General features: G+C 39.5%; 1 protein-coding gene across 2 annotated transcripts in view; it reads right to left on the reverse strand.

Annotated features, from left to right (window-relative positions):
- Positions 1 to 12,859, reverse strand: part of VPS39 (VPS39 subunit of HOPS complex) — a 39,495-nt gene that overhangs the window by 24,886 nt on the left and 1,750 nt on the right. Inside the window, exons 2-5 of one of the 2 annotated variants that reach the window (XM_074365947.1) lie at positions 7,302 to 7,367; positions 2,094 to 2,126; positions 1,524 to 1,588; positions 1,183 to 1,225 (exon numbers count right to left, since the gene is read on the reverse strand). In XM_074365947.1, the coding sequence (XP_074222048.1) occupies positions 1,183 to 1,225; positions 1,524 to 1,588; positions 2,094 to 2,126; positions 7,302 to 7,367 (207 nt within the window). The remainder of the gene's footprint in view (positions 1 to 1,182; positions 1,226 to 1,523; positions 1,589 to 2,093; positions 2,127 to 7,301; positions 7,368 to 12,859) is intronic. The other variant, XM_074365948.1, reaches the window with a different exon arrangement.

Raw genomic sequence — 12,859 nt, forward strand, 5'->3', positions numbered from 1 at the left:
CAAAACAAAACAAAACAAAACAAAAAACTGTAACAACCAGAAGAAGCAAATGGCAAATGTCGGCTGGAGAAGAAAATGGATCTTCAGCTTCACTAACAATGATTTATGCTGGTCCATCACCAGCACACGACACTTAAGGTCACTTAGTCTTTGAAACTTGGATATTTTGTTCCTTTAAATTTGGGCTGGCTCGACTAAAGGAGCTCTTTCACTTCCAAAGAGCACTCTTACACTCTGTCTTTCTCCCAAGTCTGGATTGTGATGCAATATTTTTACAAGAAATTCCTTTCAGAGCTACTTACATTAAGAGGCTCCAATAAGAGAAAGGAAACTTCCTGTGGATTTTGTAAAAAACCCAAAGCAAGGATTTCTTTTCTAGCAAAGCAAGCACAATAATTTCACGAGGGCCTCTTATCTAGTCTTAGCTACTTTAAATGTTCCTGTCGACTAGAAACTAAGTTTAAAATGATTCTACCATTTGGGTCCTGGGCTGAACAGCACAGAGCATGAGGCAAGTTTCTAGTCCTTCTGCCTGTCAGGAAAAGGCCTCACTGGCTGCCTTCCATGAAACGATGGCTTTTGAAACAAACAGGTCCTAAATAGTGTGGCCCTGATCTGTCTCTCACCGGCTCTCGCCACTCTCCCCCACATATCCTAAGTCTGGCCAGATCTCAGGGCCTTTGCTGAGGCTGGTCCCGCTGCCTACAATGCTCTGCCTACCTCTCTCTTCCCTCTGAAATCCTAGACATCCACTAGACAATGTTGTCCCTCCCACTACTAAGATCCCACAACACTTTTTATAAATTTCCATTGTAACTTATTACACTGCTAACACGATTACTTTCTGTCATTTTGGTCTTCACAATCAGAACCTAAGTTTCAAAGACAGAAACCTTGTCTCATTCAACTTGGTATCCCCAGTGTCTAGAGTAGAGCTCAAGAGATATTGGCTCAATTATTGAATGAATGAATGAATGAATGGGGTGATACTTCTTGGAAAACAGAGCTCAAGTTTATGGGGGATGCTGGTGCCTTTATTACCTGTGTACCCTGTTGTACCTGGTTTGGAATCTGTCAGTTACATTGTTAAGTAACAACTATCAACTTAACCATGAAAGGGTTAATCAGGTCATAGCTTTTGCTTTTTGACATATGAAATACAAATGCAACTTCTTTTCTTACCTAACAAGCTGACCAGGATCTTAAACTGGGAAACCACATGGATCTGGAAAATAGCAAATCATTAGACTCAAACACTTCTGACAAGGTTTAGCCAACATCCATTTACCTACAATACTAAAAAGGGACTAAAAGCCTACGTCAATGACAGGGATCTGACTTATACTTATGTGCTCATGAAAGAGGATCTTAGGTATGTGATGGGTGGACAGAGATCCCTGAATAAATGGGAGGCAGAGAGCAGAGGAGTCAAAGATAAATAAATAACGTTACCAAAGTTATTGGCTTTGACAGGGGTCTCATAAAAGTCAAATATTCTTGTAGAGGCCACCATCACTGCCTACCTGCTGAATCTTTTTGGAGAAGTTCTTATTGGATTTCTCTAGTGTCACTTCAAACCTGTTGCAACCTATGGGAAAGAAACAAGCAGTCACATTTCCAAACACAGGAATTTATAAAAAAATAACTACAACAAAAAAACGCTGCTCCATCTGGCTCTCCTACATGAATCTAAAGAATTCCTAAAAGATTATAAGCTGGAAATCTAAAGTACCCAGCTGTCTTTACTGAGTACAGTAAGTTGCTTTCAACTCCAACTTTAGAACAGAGGGTTTCATGCACCTTCACTCGGCATTAGCATAAAGGACCACACCACAGAAGTTTACCGAAGCTGCAAGGTACTGGTGAGGACTTTATCCTACCGAATAGTACCTTGGCAAGGTATTCACAGAAGAAGAGTGTAAAAAGTAACAGTCAAATATAGGACCCCAAGCAATGAAACCCAGCCGAAAGCATCCTTAGATCTAGACAGACTGACTAAATCCCAGCAGCTACCCTATGTCCTGCATCACAGGACAGGGCAAACACTCAACACCATCGCCAGAGCTAAAGCAATTTAATGCAGCTACACTTACTGCCACTCTCAGGTGATGCTACATCTGCTGACACTGTTACAAAGAAGGGGAAGAAAGTTATAGACCATAAAAACAGGTGAAGCCAGTCTTGCTGGACAAAAATATTTAGCATCAAAAGTCACCAAAGAGTCAAAGAGAATAATTATCATAGTAATAACAGCATCATTAACTGAGCAATAACTAAGTGCCAGGTTCTGTTATATATATCTTCTGCAACCTCACAACCACCCCAAGAAGTAGGTATTATTGTTCCACTTTCATAGCTGACAGACCTGACGGGTCAAGCAGCCAGTGAGAGAGCCCAGAGGCCAACTCCGTCAAGCCTGTGTGCTGAGCCTACACCCTGCTACCTGCCTCCCAGCTCAGGGAGACACTGCTCACACCGCTGACCGTGGGATGTTGCCCACAGCTAGTGGTGCCCCTCCCTGCCCCAGGTATGATGCTGGAGATCCTTTGCGGCAGCCACAAGGGCCCATGCCACCGAAGCTGCTTTTACTTCCTCCCCTTGTCACTCAGATGCGATGAAGACAGGACCCTGAAGCAGTGAGAGATTTAGAAACCTGCCCTGTATTATACCATTATATCTCACCAGAAAAAAAAATTAGTCATTACTACTTGATAAAGAGTTCTGTATTTGAAAAGGACTTTATTACCTCTAACAATTCTCTTTTTGTTTTTGTTGCTTTTTTGCTGGGGGAGGGGTGAGTAATTAGGTTTATTTCTTTTTTAACGGAGGTACAGGGGATTGAACCCAGGACCTCGTGCATGCTAAACGCATTTCTCCACAATTCTCTTTGTAAGCAGAATTATCTAGGGTAGAGATTCTTATACTTTTTGGTCTCAGGACCCCTTCATAACCTTAAAAATTTCTGAGGACCAATACTTTTACATGGATTATAGCTACCAATGTTTACCATTTTAGAAATTAAAACTGAGGAATTTTAAAAACATGCATTAACTGATTTAAACCTAATAGTAATTAGCTCATTCCATGTTAGCATACATAACATATTTTTATGAATAATAACTATCTTCCCAAATTAAAAAAAAGTACTGTTTTATATTTTTGTAAATCGCTAATGCCTGGCTTAATAGAAGACAGCTGAACCTCACATCTGCTTCTGCATTTAATCTGCTTTGACAGGTTGTTTGGTTGAAGCATATGACAAAAATCTGTCCTCACACAGACATTCAGCTGGAAAAGGGAGGAAGAGTTTAATAGCTTTTTCATATAATTGTGGATCTTCTTTGATGCTATACCAAAACCTGACAAATGGAGTTTCTTGCAATCTGGAATCTGAAACATATTAATGAACTTCTCTGTTAAATTAAAGTCCATTGGTCTACTTTACACTTTGAATGGATCTCTCATTCATGCTTGATTTAGAAACTTCATGCATTGGAAAATACTGGTTCATATAGTTATGCAGATTTTCCAAATGCTGACACATTTTGTTATAGGACTTAAAAAAAAAATCATTCTCATTATCACCCCAATCTCATGAGAAAAATCATTAAGTACTGAGCTGTCAAGCTCCTGGGAGTGGATGCAATTTTTCCACAATTCTAATTTTCCCTTCAAAGCTGTGCCTTTATCGTTAGGAACAAATACTGCCAGTTGTTTTCTTCGAAGCAACAGGCTCTCTTTGTTCATTTTTAAGAAGACATCTACGGAACAGCCAAATGGTCTGAAAACCAGCAAAAATGATGCTCCATGAAATAAGTGGTCAGTTCAGCTCATAACTCAATCACAGGAGTACTTCTCGGAGACAGCCACTATGCTTCGAATCCTGCACATGGCAGAAGTGGTTTGTGTACTGCCATTGTATCACAGAGACTATTTAAAAGAGGTGTTTTCAAAGGTCTAGATATAATAAAATTAATACTTTTTACTGCCTCACAAAGAACATTCTTAAGTGAAACTGGCTTTAAAAAACAAAAGCACTGTGAGTACACACTGGGCAAAAATAGACTGCTAGTACAGTGTGGAGCCAGTAAGTTTGCTGACCACTGTCTTGAACTTGTGCTAAGCGACAATAGTTTTAGCTACTTTATTTTACATGTCAGTGAAAAAGCAATAATGATTTAGTGTTACTGTGAACTTTGTTTTGACATTGTGGATCCTCTGAAAGATCTTGGGGACTTCCTGGGATCTCGAAACTGTCGACTGAAAAAAAAAAAAAGCACAGCCTAAAAGTCGAGAATTATGTCGTATTCTGAGGACTTGCTCCTGGGAGGCAGCCTCTCAGACAGCTCTAAAGGACTGCTAAGAGGTAAAGGAGGAGCCAGGGTATATAGGAGTTCAAACAAACAAAAAAACAGGTAGTGGAACTACAAAAGATTACTGCTATTTAAGAAAAACAGACACCCCAAGTTAATGAATTTAGCGATTTTCTATGTATGGGAAGATGTAAGAGTCTGGGCTGATTGAAATCATTCCTTTGATAAATACCTTATCTAGGGCCAGTGTCCTGTTTTTCTCCATCCTGAATTCCCTCAGGTGCATGGTCAGGGTATTGCAGTGGCTGTTTACTGATACAGCAGGTGACATTTTCATTCACAAGATCATACTTTGAGAACCACTGATCTAGGGTAGGGCATTGCTGAAGTAAACATAAAGTTGTCAAGACCTCAGATGAGAAGTAATCTAACACTTCTCTAAGATACGAGTAGACTGAAGCCTACAGAATTGGTATGCTAAACAAGTTACTTTATTACAGTAGTTAGCATTTGATGTCACAAAGAATCGATTATTGGGATAAGAATATTAGGCTCTCTTATCTCCCTGTCTTACACATCATCTGAGCCCACAGCAGACAGTTAAAACAGTTATGGAATGCTGAATAAAATCCAAGGAAGGCTTAATTTTTAAATTACAGACTGGGTTGATGTCACAGAATACAAATATTTTGGCTCTGAGAACTAAAAATTTAAAGCAATGGCTAGCAAAGTATCACCTGTTGGTCAAATTCAGCCTTCCACATGTTTTTGTAAATAAAGCTTTATTGGAACACAGCCACATCCATTTATTTACATATTGTCTATGGTTGCTTTTTTGCTATTTGCAGAGTAGAATAGTCATGACAGAGATTTTATGACCTGCAAAGCCTAAAATATTTACTGTGTGTATAAGCGATAAGGTAGGGGGTCCCTGGAGAAAGAATCAGGCATGGCTTTCTTGGCACAAAAGAAACCACTTTGAGTGTAAGCCATTTTGTGGTCTAAGCCTGGCCACAAATGCTCATCCTTGAATAGGTCTCAGTAATAACGATCTTCAGGGAACAAAAGAACAAACCTGTTATCAGGCAAGAGAAGAAACAAAGCAAAGATAACAAATTAGGTGTCAATACTCCCAGTTCCATTTCAACGGTAGAGATTAGCCTCGCTTTAAAAAAATTTTTTTTAATTGTGCATAATTAAAAACCCCCTCAACCACCAGATCAGATCAACTGGAACCTAAGGGATGATGATGTTGACCTTTTCTGACCCTCGTGACTTCAGTCACCTAAAGCTTGGACTCTGTGACTGCTTAAGCCCCTTCATGAATATGCATGGGGAGTCTAGCTTAAAATCTCCCCAATTTTGCTGTTCAGGGAGAACTGTTTTGAGAAGGATCCCCAGTGTTCTCCTCACTTGCCACAGGTAATAAATCCTTCCTTCTCCCACTCTTTGCCTTGGTTGTATCTTTTGGCTCAACACCCTCCAAGAAGCGAAGCCAGTTTTTGGGTAACATTTGGTCCTTCTTTTGGAACAAGTTGGCTGACTTCTGACTTAAAGGAAAGTTGAAAACCTTAAAAATGAAATAAACCCTGCTTTCATCTTCTGGTTTCTCACCATAAAACCTGACCTTCCTCCTTCCCTAGTGCACCAGTGAAGGGTAGCAGAATATGGCCCCCCAGACGTGCTACTCTGGCCTAAGGATCATTTTAAACTGAAGGTAACTGAGAAGAAGGAAATCTAAGAAAAGTTCTCTCCTCTCCCCCATCTGCCTAAGAGCAAGACATAAATTTATAAAGGTACCTCCCCTCCCCTCTCTACCAAGGACAACATTGAATCAATTTAGAGACCTTTATCAGCACCAAAGGAATCTACATAACAAACTTATCTACAATTAGTTCCCCAGTACATTTGCCTTCCTGTAATTTGCCATCCTAGAAACTCAAAGTCCTTTTCCTTTGTTTTGTTGCTTCTGTGATGTACAGGTCACCATTCAATCAACCTAAAATGGGTAAAGTAAAAAAGAATTTTCTTCCTCCCTTACACCAGTGAGCTGCTCTTCTCCCCCAATATGTTACCCTTACTACCAGTTCCAAAGAGCAGGCTTTGTCAGTACCATTTACTATGGGAAGTTACCGATTAGCTATTTACTGCTGAAAGCCATACATTTTGTTTTTTCTCATATAGCCAAATAATGACAATTTCAGATGGTTGAACCTACTCTGGCATTAACAGCCCATTTCTATAGTTATGTAGCTCCAGGATATAATACCCAAACACATTAATTTTCCATAAGGAGAGCACAGAAATAAAATCAGGAAGAGGGAGTGAGGGACTTTTTTCCCCACTAGAGAATATTCTAACAGAACAAACTTCAAATACTTTTAGCTATCATTCTACATTTTTACTGACAAAGTAACATTTGCTTAAAGCTCTAGTTTTCAAAGTCCTTGCATCTGACACCAAACAATTTTGTAAGACACTTTATAGAAAGGAAACTGACACTGGAAAGGACCTAGTCACAGTCACATGGCCAAAGAGAAGTAAAGCCTGACTCAAACCCAGTCCTCTCTGTCCTAGTCTACCCGTTAGAGGTTAGAGGTTAACAAGATCTTTACAATCAATGGCTCCTAATTTCTTTTCCTACTACCACACCATTTATATGAGAATTTTATTCCCATCAGGAATATTTATTATCTCTGGCATGAGTCTCCAAGAAGTAAGAAGGGAAAAACATCCAGCTCCACCTCCCAGAGGGGGATGAGGAATTATAGTCTAGAAAACAAACAAACAAGCGAACAAACAACCAAAAAAACCCTGGAGATGCTCACAAGTTTCTCCCCACTTTCCCACTGCACTACCACCAATCCCAATCACTCCTTTAATGGTCTAGGAATCACTGGTTGAACAGTTGTATACCAGACTAGCAAAAGTTTTTTTTATATGAACAGTAAGCCACTTCTTACTGGGTTCTGGAAAGTTGCCACTTACCAACATCCTTTCTAATCCTATAAAGAAGAAGATGTCCTTGTTTTGTTCCAACAAGCAGCCATTCCTCTGGAAAAGAAAAGGTCAATCAGCTTTAGTGAGACCCTATTTCTTTAGCTCGGGCTTATAATTAGAAATCAAAGGGTTAAGGAAATGAGTTGCTTTTGATAGCCAAGGTGTTTTGCAAAACTAAAGAATATTTATATTCAAGCAATGTTTGAGAATCAACCAATGGAAAAAATATTTATTGAACTAGGAGGAGAGACATATTAGAGAATGGAAAATGTTCCTGGCTTCCTTGTTTCAAAATTCAACTGATCAAAAATGTGAGGGAAGTTTATAAAATCATAAAATGGACAGTATAAACATGAAACTAGGGATATAATGTCAGAAATAACAGTTAAAACCTTTGAAGCTTTAACGATGTTACTTTAGGAAAAACAAGAAGCGTCTCAGCACATTAAGCTTACAGAATTCACGATCTCAAAAGATGATCTAACAGATTAATAAGTGTTGACAAAGATACGAAGAAACTGGAACCCTCGTACATTGTTGGCAGGAATATAAAATGGTGCAGCATTCTGAAAAATAGTCTAATAGTTCCTCAAGAGATTAAACCAACATTGTATCACTTAGTAATACCACCCATGGATATTGGCATGATAGAAAGGAAAACCTACATCCACACAGAAACTTGTACGTAAATGTTCACAGCAGTATTATTCACCATAGTCAAACGTGGAAACAACCTAAATATCCATCAACTGATGAATGGATACACAAAATGTGGCACATCCATACAATGCAGTATTAGACAGCCATTAAAAGGAATGAAGGGCTGATATATGCTACGCTAGGGATGGAACTGACAATATTATGCTAAATGAAAGAAGCCAGACAAAAAAGGTTACAAATGGCATGATTCTATTATATTAATGTCCAGAATGGGCAAATCTATAGACAGAAAGATCAGTGGTTGCCCTGGGCTGGAGGGCTTGGGGGAAAAGAAACAGGATTTCTATTTAGGGTGATGAGAATATTCTAAAATTGACTGTGGCAATACTTGCACAATTCTGTGACTGTTCTAAAAACCACTGAATTGTACAGTTTAAAAAAATAGGTGAATTCTATGGTATATGAATTACATCTCAATAAAGCTCTTATTAAAAAAAAAAGAGAGAGATAGTTTAGGATGGTGGTTCTTAAACTTTGGTGTCTATTAGAATTATTTGAGGGTTCGTTAAAAGATTGCTAGGCCTGGCTCTCAGTTTCTGATTCAGTAGGTCTGGAAATGGGCCTGGGAACCTGAATTTCTAACAAGTCCCCAGGTGATGCTAATGCTGTTCGTTTAGGGAGCATTTTGGAAGACATTGGTCTAGGCTAAAAGTAAAAAGGTTCTGAAAGGACTTACATAACTACCCTGACAGACTTACATTAAATCATTCAGGGAAGTTAAGCATGTACAGACACTTCCTCAGCTTTTTGATATTGTAACATAAACGTCACTCATTCCCTTCCTAAACTCTTGATCCTTTCTAAAATAAAATATTGGCTAATGATATAAATAGACAAACTTTATTGAGCATACACTGTGTTTAAGGAAATGCTAAGCACTTATGTTATTTCACAAATCCTCACAACTATCCTTTTAAGTATGGCCTTTTCTTAAATACCCATTTTATAGATGAGGAAGTTGAGGCCCAGAGGATTAAGTTAACTTGTCCAGAGTCATGTAGGTAGTAAGATATGTAGAGCAGAGTAGGATTCCAATCCCAATCTGTCTGACCCTTAACCACAAGCTATGATGCACTTACTAACACATTCCATCTCAAAAGAATGGGTGTTGGCCAGAGGCTGTCTGAAAGGCAATGGTTATGTTTCTAAGAACAGGTCAGGAGCCACACCAGGAACATTTCTTCAGGTTGATGCCCTTAATCTTCCTTTTGTGTTTTAAAAAGAGAGTGACTCTGTCTCCTTTTGTGTTTTAAAGTAAAGGTAGGACACAAAAAGTATGACACTGTGTGCTCTCAATAACATAAATGGAAATCAGAAATAATACTAGCTCTAAAGGAAGGCTGGAGACTTAAACTGGAGCAAAACACGGGGAAAAAAATACAGTGCATCATGCTTGCTTTGCAAAAGATACTATGTTTAGAACTTTACTTATAGATACCACTGTATCGAGCAACTGATAAAATTAAAGTTGATTTCAGGACACTCATTGATATTTCAGATATATATAAAATGAAGTGGGAAAAAATTTTTAATTCATTCATAACATACATAAAAATCTATAACCAAAAGACCAACATAATGTTGACCATCTTCCCCATTCTTCCTCTTCACCCTGACATACAATCCCTTGCCAGTTCCTGTTTTTCTTTACCCCTTTTAACAGCCTCATCTCCCAACCAGGTCTGCAAGGCCCATCAATTTTATCTCTGCAAGGTACCTGACAACAGCCCTCTCCCGGAGAGTCTCTTCAGGGACCCCTGCGATGGACATGGCTGGTCTCACTCACTCTGTGTGTCCTTCCATGTTTGCTATCGGTTACCTGAGAGCATCTCTCCGATGCCATCACACTGGGGCTTAAAAAGTCCTCATGAAGCTGCACTACCCCAATACGAAGTCCAACTCCTCAGCATGACTTTCAAGAGTCTACTTTTCATTTTTATTGAAATGTTTATTTGCCAATAGACGTTTCTTATCAAATAGCTACTCTATTGGTCATAAAATGGAATCAGATAAATTCACTGAAAAAATTTTTTAATATTCTTTTTTCCCCTTTTTTTTGGGGGGGGGTGGTAATTGGGTTTATTTATCTTTTAGTGGAGATACTGGGGATTGAATCCAGGACCTTGTGCATGCTAAGTGTACACTCTACCACTGAACTATGCCCTTCCCTACTAATTCACTAAAATTGAAAAAAAATTTTTTTAACTGAAATTTGACCGTTCTCAAGCATCCATTTGGAGAAGCTGAGGAAAATTCATTTATCAAATATGCAGAGTATTGCAACAACTTTTTTTTAACTAGTAAAAGCACCACATACATACTCATATATAATCCTCAAACTCGTAAGGAAAAACAGTGCAGCATCCAGATGTAATAATGGCACAGAACTTTGATTACAGAAGTCAGCTAGGGGGCAGGTGGCCAGAGGCCCTGACCCACGCTGGTCCATGCACGTTCTGGGACATGTTATAACACATGCAAAACACAGAAAATGAGAAACCTGCAGAGCTGGCCCAGCACGGGGTAGACAGTCCCTTTTGAGACTCAACACTGCACATCAGAAAGTGGAATGCACTACACAAACGGGCAACATACACAAAAACAAAAGAGGGTCAGCCCTAGAAAATTCCTGATGGCCGAATCCTGAGCCACAAGGTTGGACTTGATTCCTCCTGGGAAGTTAGGTGGAACCCTCTTGCCCACAATTACCCTAATGAAGCTCCATCCAACAGTGCAACCCAGTCCAAACGCATGTGATAAACAACCACCGCTGAACATGGCAGAGTCCACAGGCAAACACGGTAGTGGTCATTTCCCTTCTTTGGGCCCCAGGCCAAAGAACATTGTTTCTCAAAGCATTAGCCCCTGATTAGCTGCATCAGAATCACTGGGATTTATTAAAAGTGCTCATTCCTGAGCCCTGCTCCCAGAGACTCTGATGCAATGATTCTGCAGTGGTGCCCTGAAATCTGCATTTTTAAATTTAATTTTTTTAATTACATGAGACATTCAGAGTACCAAAGCTAAAACAATGAGAAGTCTAGCTTCCATCCTTGTCCACTCCACCCTGTTCTCTTCCTTCTCCTACAGATAACCGTATTAATCATTTTAATTTAGTTTTCCATCATTTCCTTGGGAAATATAAGTAAAAATCATTGTGTATACACACATATACACACACATCCATTCATTTTTTTATAGCCTCTGAATATACATTAAAGTTTGAGAACCAGGCTCTAGAATCAGACATGATTTACTGGACATGTGACCTCAGAAAAACTACTTAAATTTTCAGATTCTTCCTTTGCATAATGGAGTTATTATTTCATAAATGCTTAATACAAATTAGTACTCTATAATGGAAGCCATTACTATTACTATTAATTAAACAAATATTTAATAAGTATCCATTATGAGTCAGGAACTGTTCTAGGTACTGCAAATAAAGCAATGTACAAAACAGTTACTGCTCTGAAGGAATTTATATTCTAATACAGAATGAGAGAGACAATAATAACATACAAAACAGCATTAGGTGGCAATCCGTGCTAAGAAGATAAGGCTGAGTAAAAGAGTAGCACATTGGTGGATGTGGCATTTTCCTTCATGTAGAATAGTTAGAGGTCTTGCTGATTTATGTGACATCTCAGCGGAGACCTGAATGAAATGAGAAATGAGCCATGTAATATAGAGGATGAGAGAGTACCAGGCAGAAGAAACAGGAAGTGCAAAGGCCCTGAGGTAGTTACGTGCTTTATGTGTTCACGGAACAAGGAAGACCATGTGACTAGTACCAGAAAGGAGCATAGGGTAAGAGCATAGGAGATAAAGTCAGCAAAGTAACCAGAGGCTTGATCATGACAGGTGCCGCAAATCGTGGTAAGGACTTTGGAACTTATAGTTGTGATGTGAAGCTACTGGGGGAATTTGAGCAGAGGAGGGATGTGACCTGGTCGTTTTCAAAGGATCGCTCAACCTCTGTATGGATAAAATACTGCAAATGGCACAATGGCAAACCCAGGGACATCAGTCAGAAGACTACTACAGTAATTCAGATGTGAGAGAACTGTGTGTCAACAGTAGTGATAGTGGAGATGGAGAGAAGAGACTGGGCTGCAGATTTTTTTGGGAGGTGGAGCAGACAACATTTGCTGATGGATTGGCTGTGGCTGTATAAGAGAAGTCTAGAATAATTCCAAGGCCGTTGGCCTTAGTCAGATGGGTAAGCAGAAATGCCATTTGCTGGATGTAGGATATAGCGGGACAGGCATGTTGTGAAATCAAGAACTGTTTTGGCCATGCTACCAGATATCCAGGTGAGGATGCTAAAGAGGCAGCTGGATTCTACAACTCTGGAGTGTAGGGAGAAATCATCATCACCACCATTATCATCAATAACTTCCTCATTTCCATTTTCCAGGAGATGGGTTATGGTGGTTCTATGACATCTTCCAGCTCAAATATTATTTGGCCCTCCAGAATCCTGGAAGTTCCTGGATGAACTTTCCACCTAAAGTCACGGTGGAGACAGAAGGGATAACAACTAGAAATAGCAATATTTATTGCTGCTAAAGTCTGAAAATGAAGCAGTTTTGAGACAGGAGATGGTAAATGGCCTCTTGTAGCTCATACCAGTCACAGCATCCTAGGAGGCAATGGGCATTTCTCCTGTTTGGCTCGAGATCATGCAGGCTGAAAACTACCTACCATTTCAAAACTGTGCTCCTGGAAAGCACAGGTACAGGGTATCTCTACTGTGATAAAGTGGAGTTGGTGAGACAGACTGAGACATGTACTACTAGTCCCAGAGGGTATCAAAGTCAAGG

Source organism: Camelus bactrianus, chromosome 6, assembly GCF_048773025.1.
Source record: "Camelus bactrianus isolate YW-2024 breed Bactrian camel chromosome 6, ASM4877302v1, whole genome shotgun sequence".
In the NCBI taxonomy this organism is placed as follows: domain Eukaryota; kingdom Metazoa; phylum Chordata; class Mammalia; order Artiodactyla; family Camelidae; genus Camelus; species Camelus bactrianus.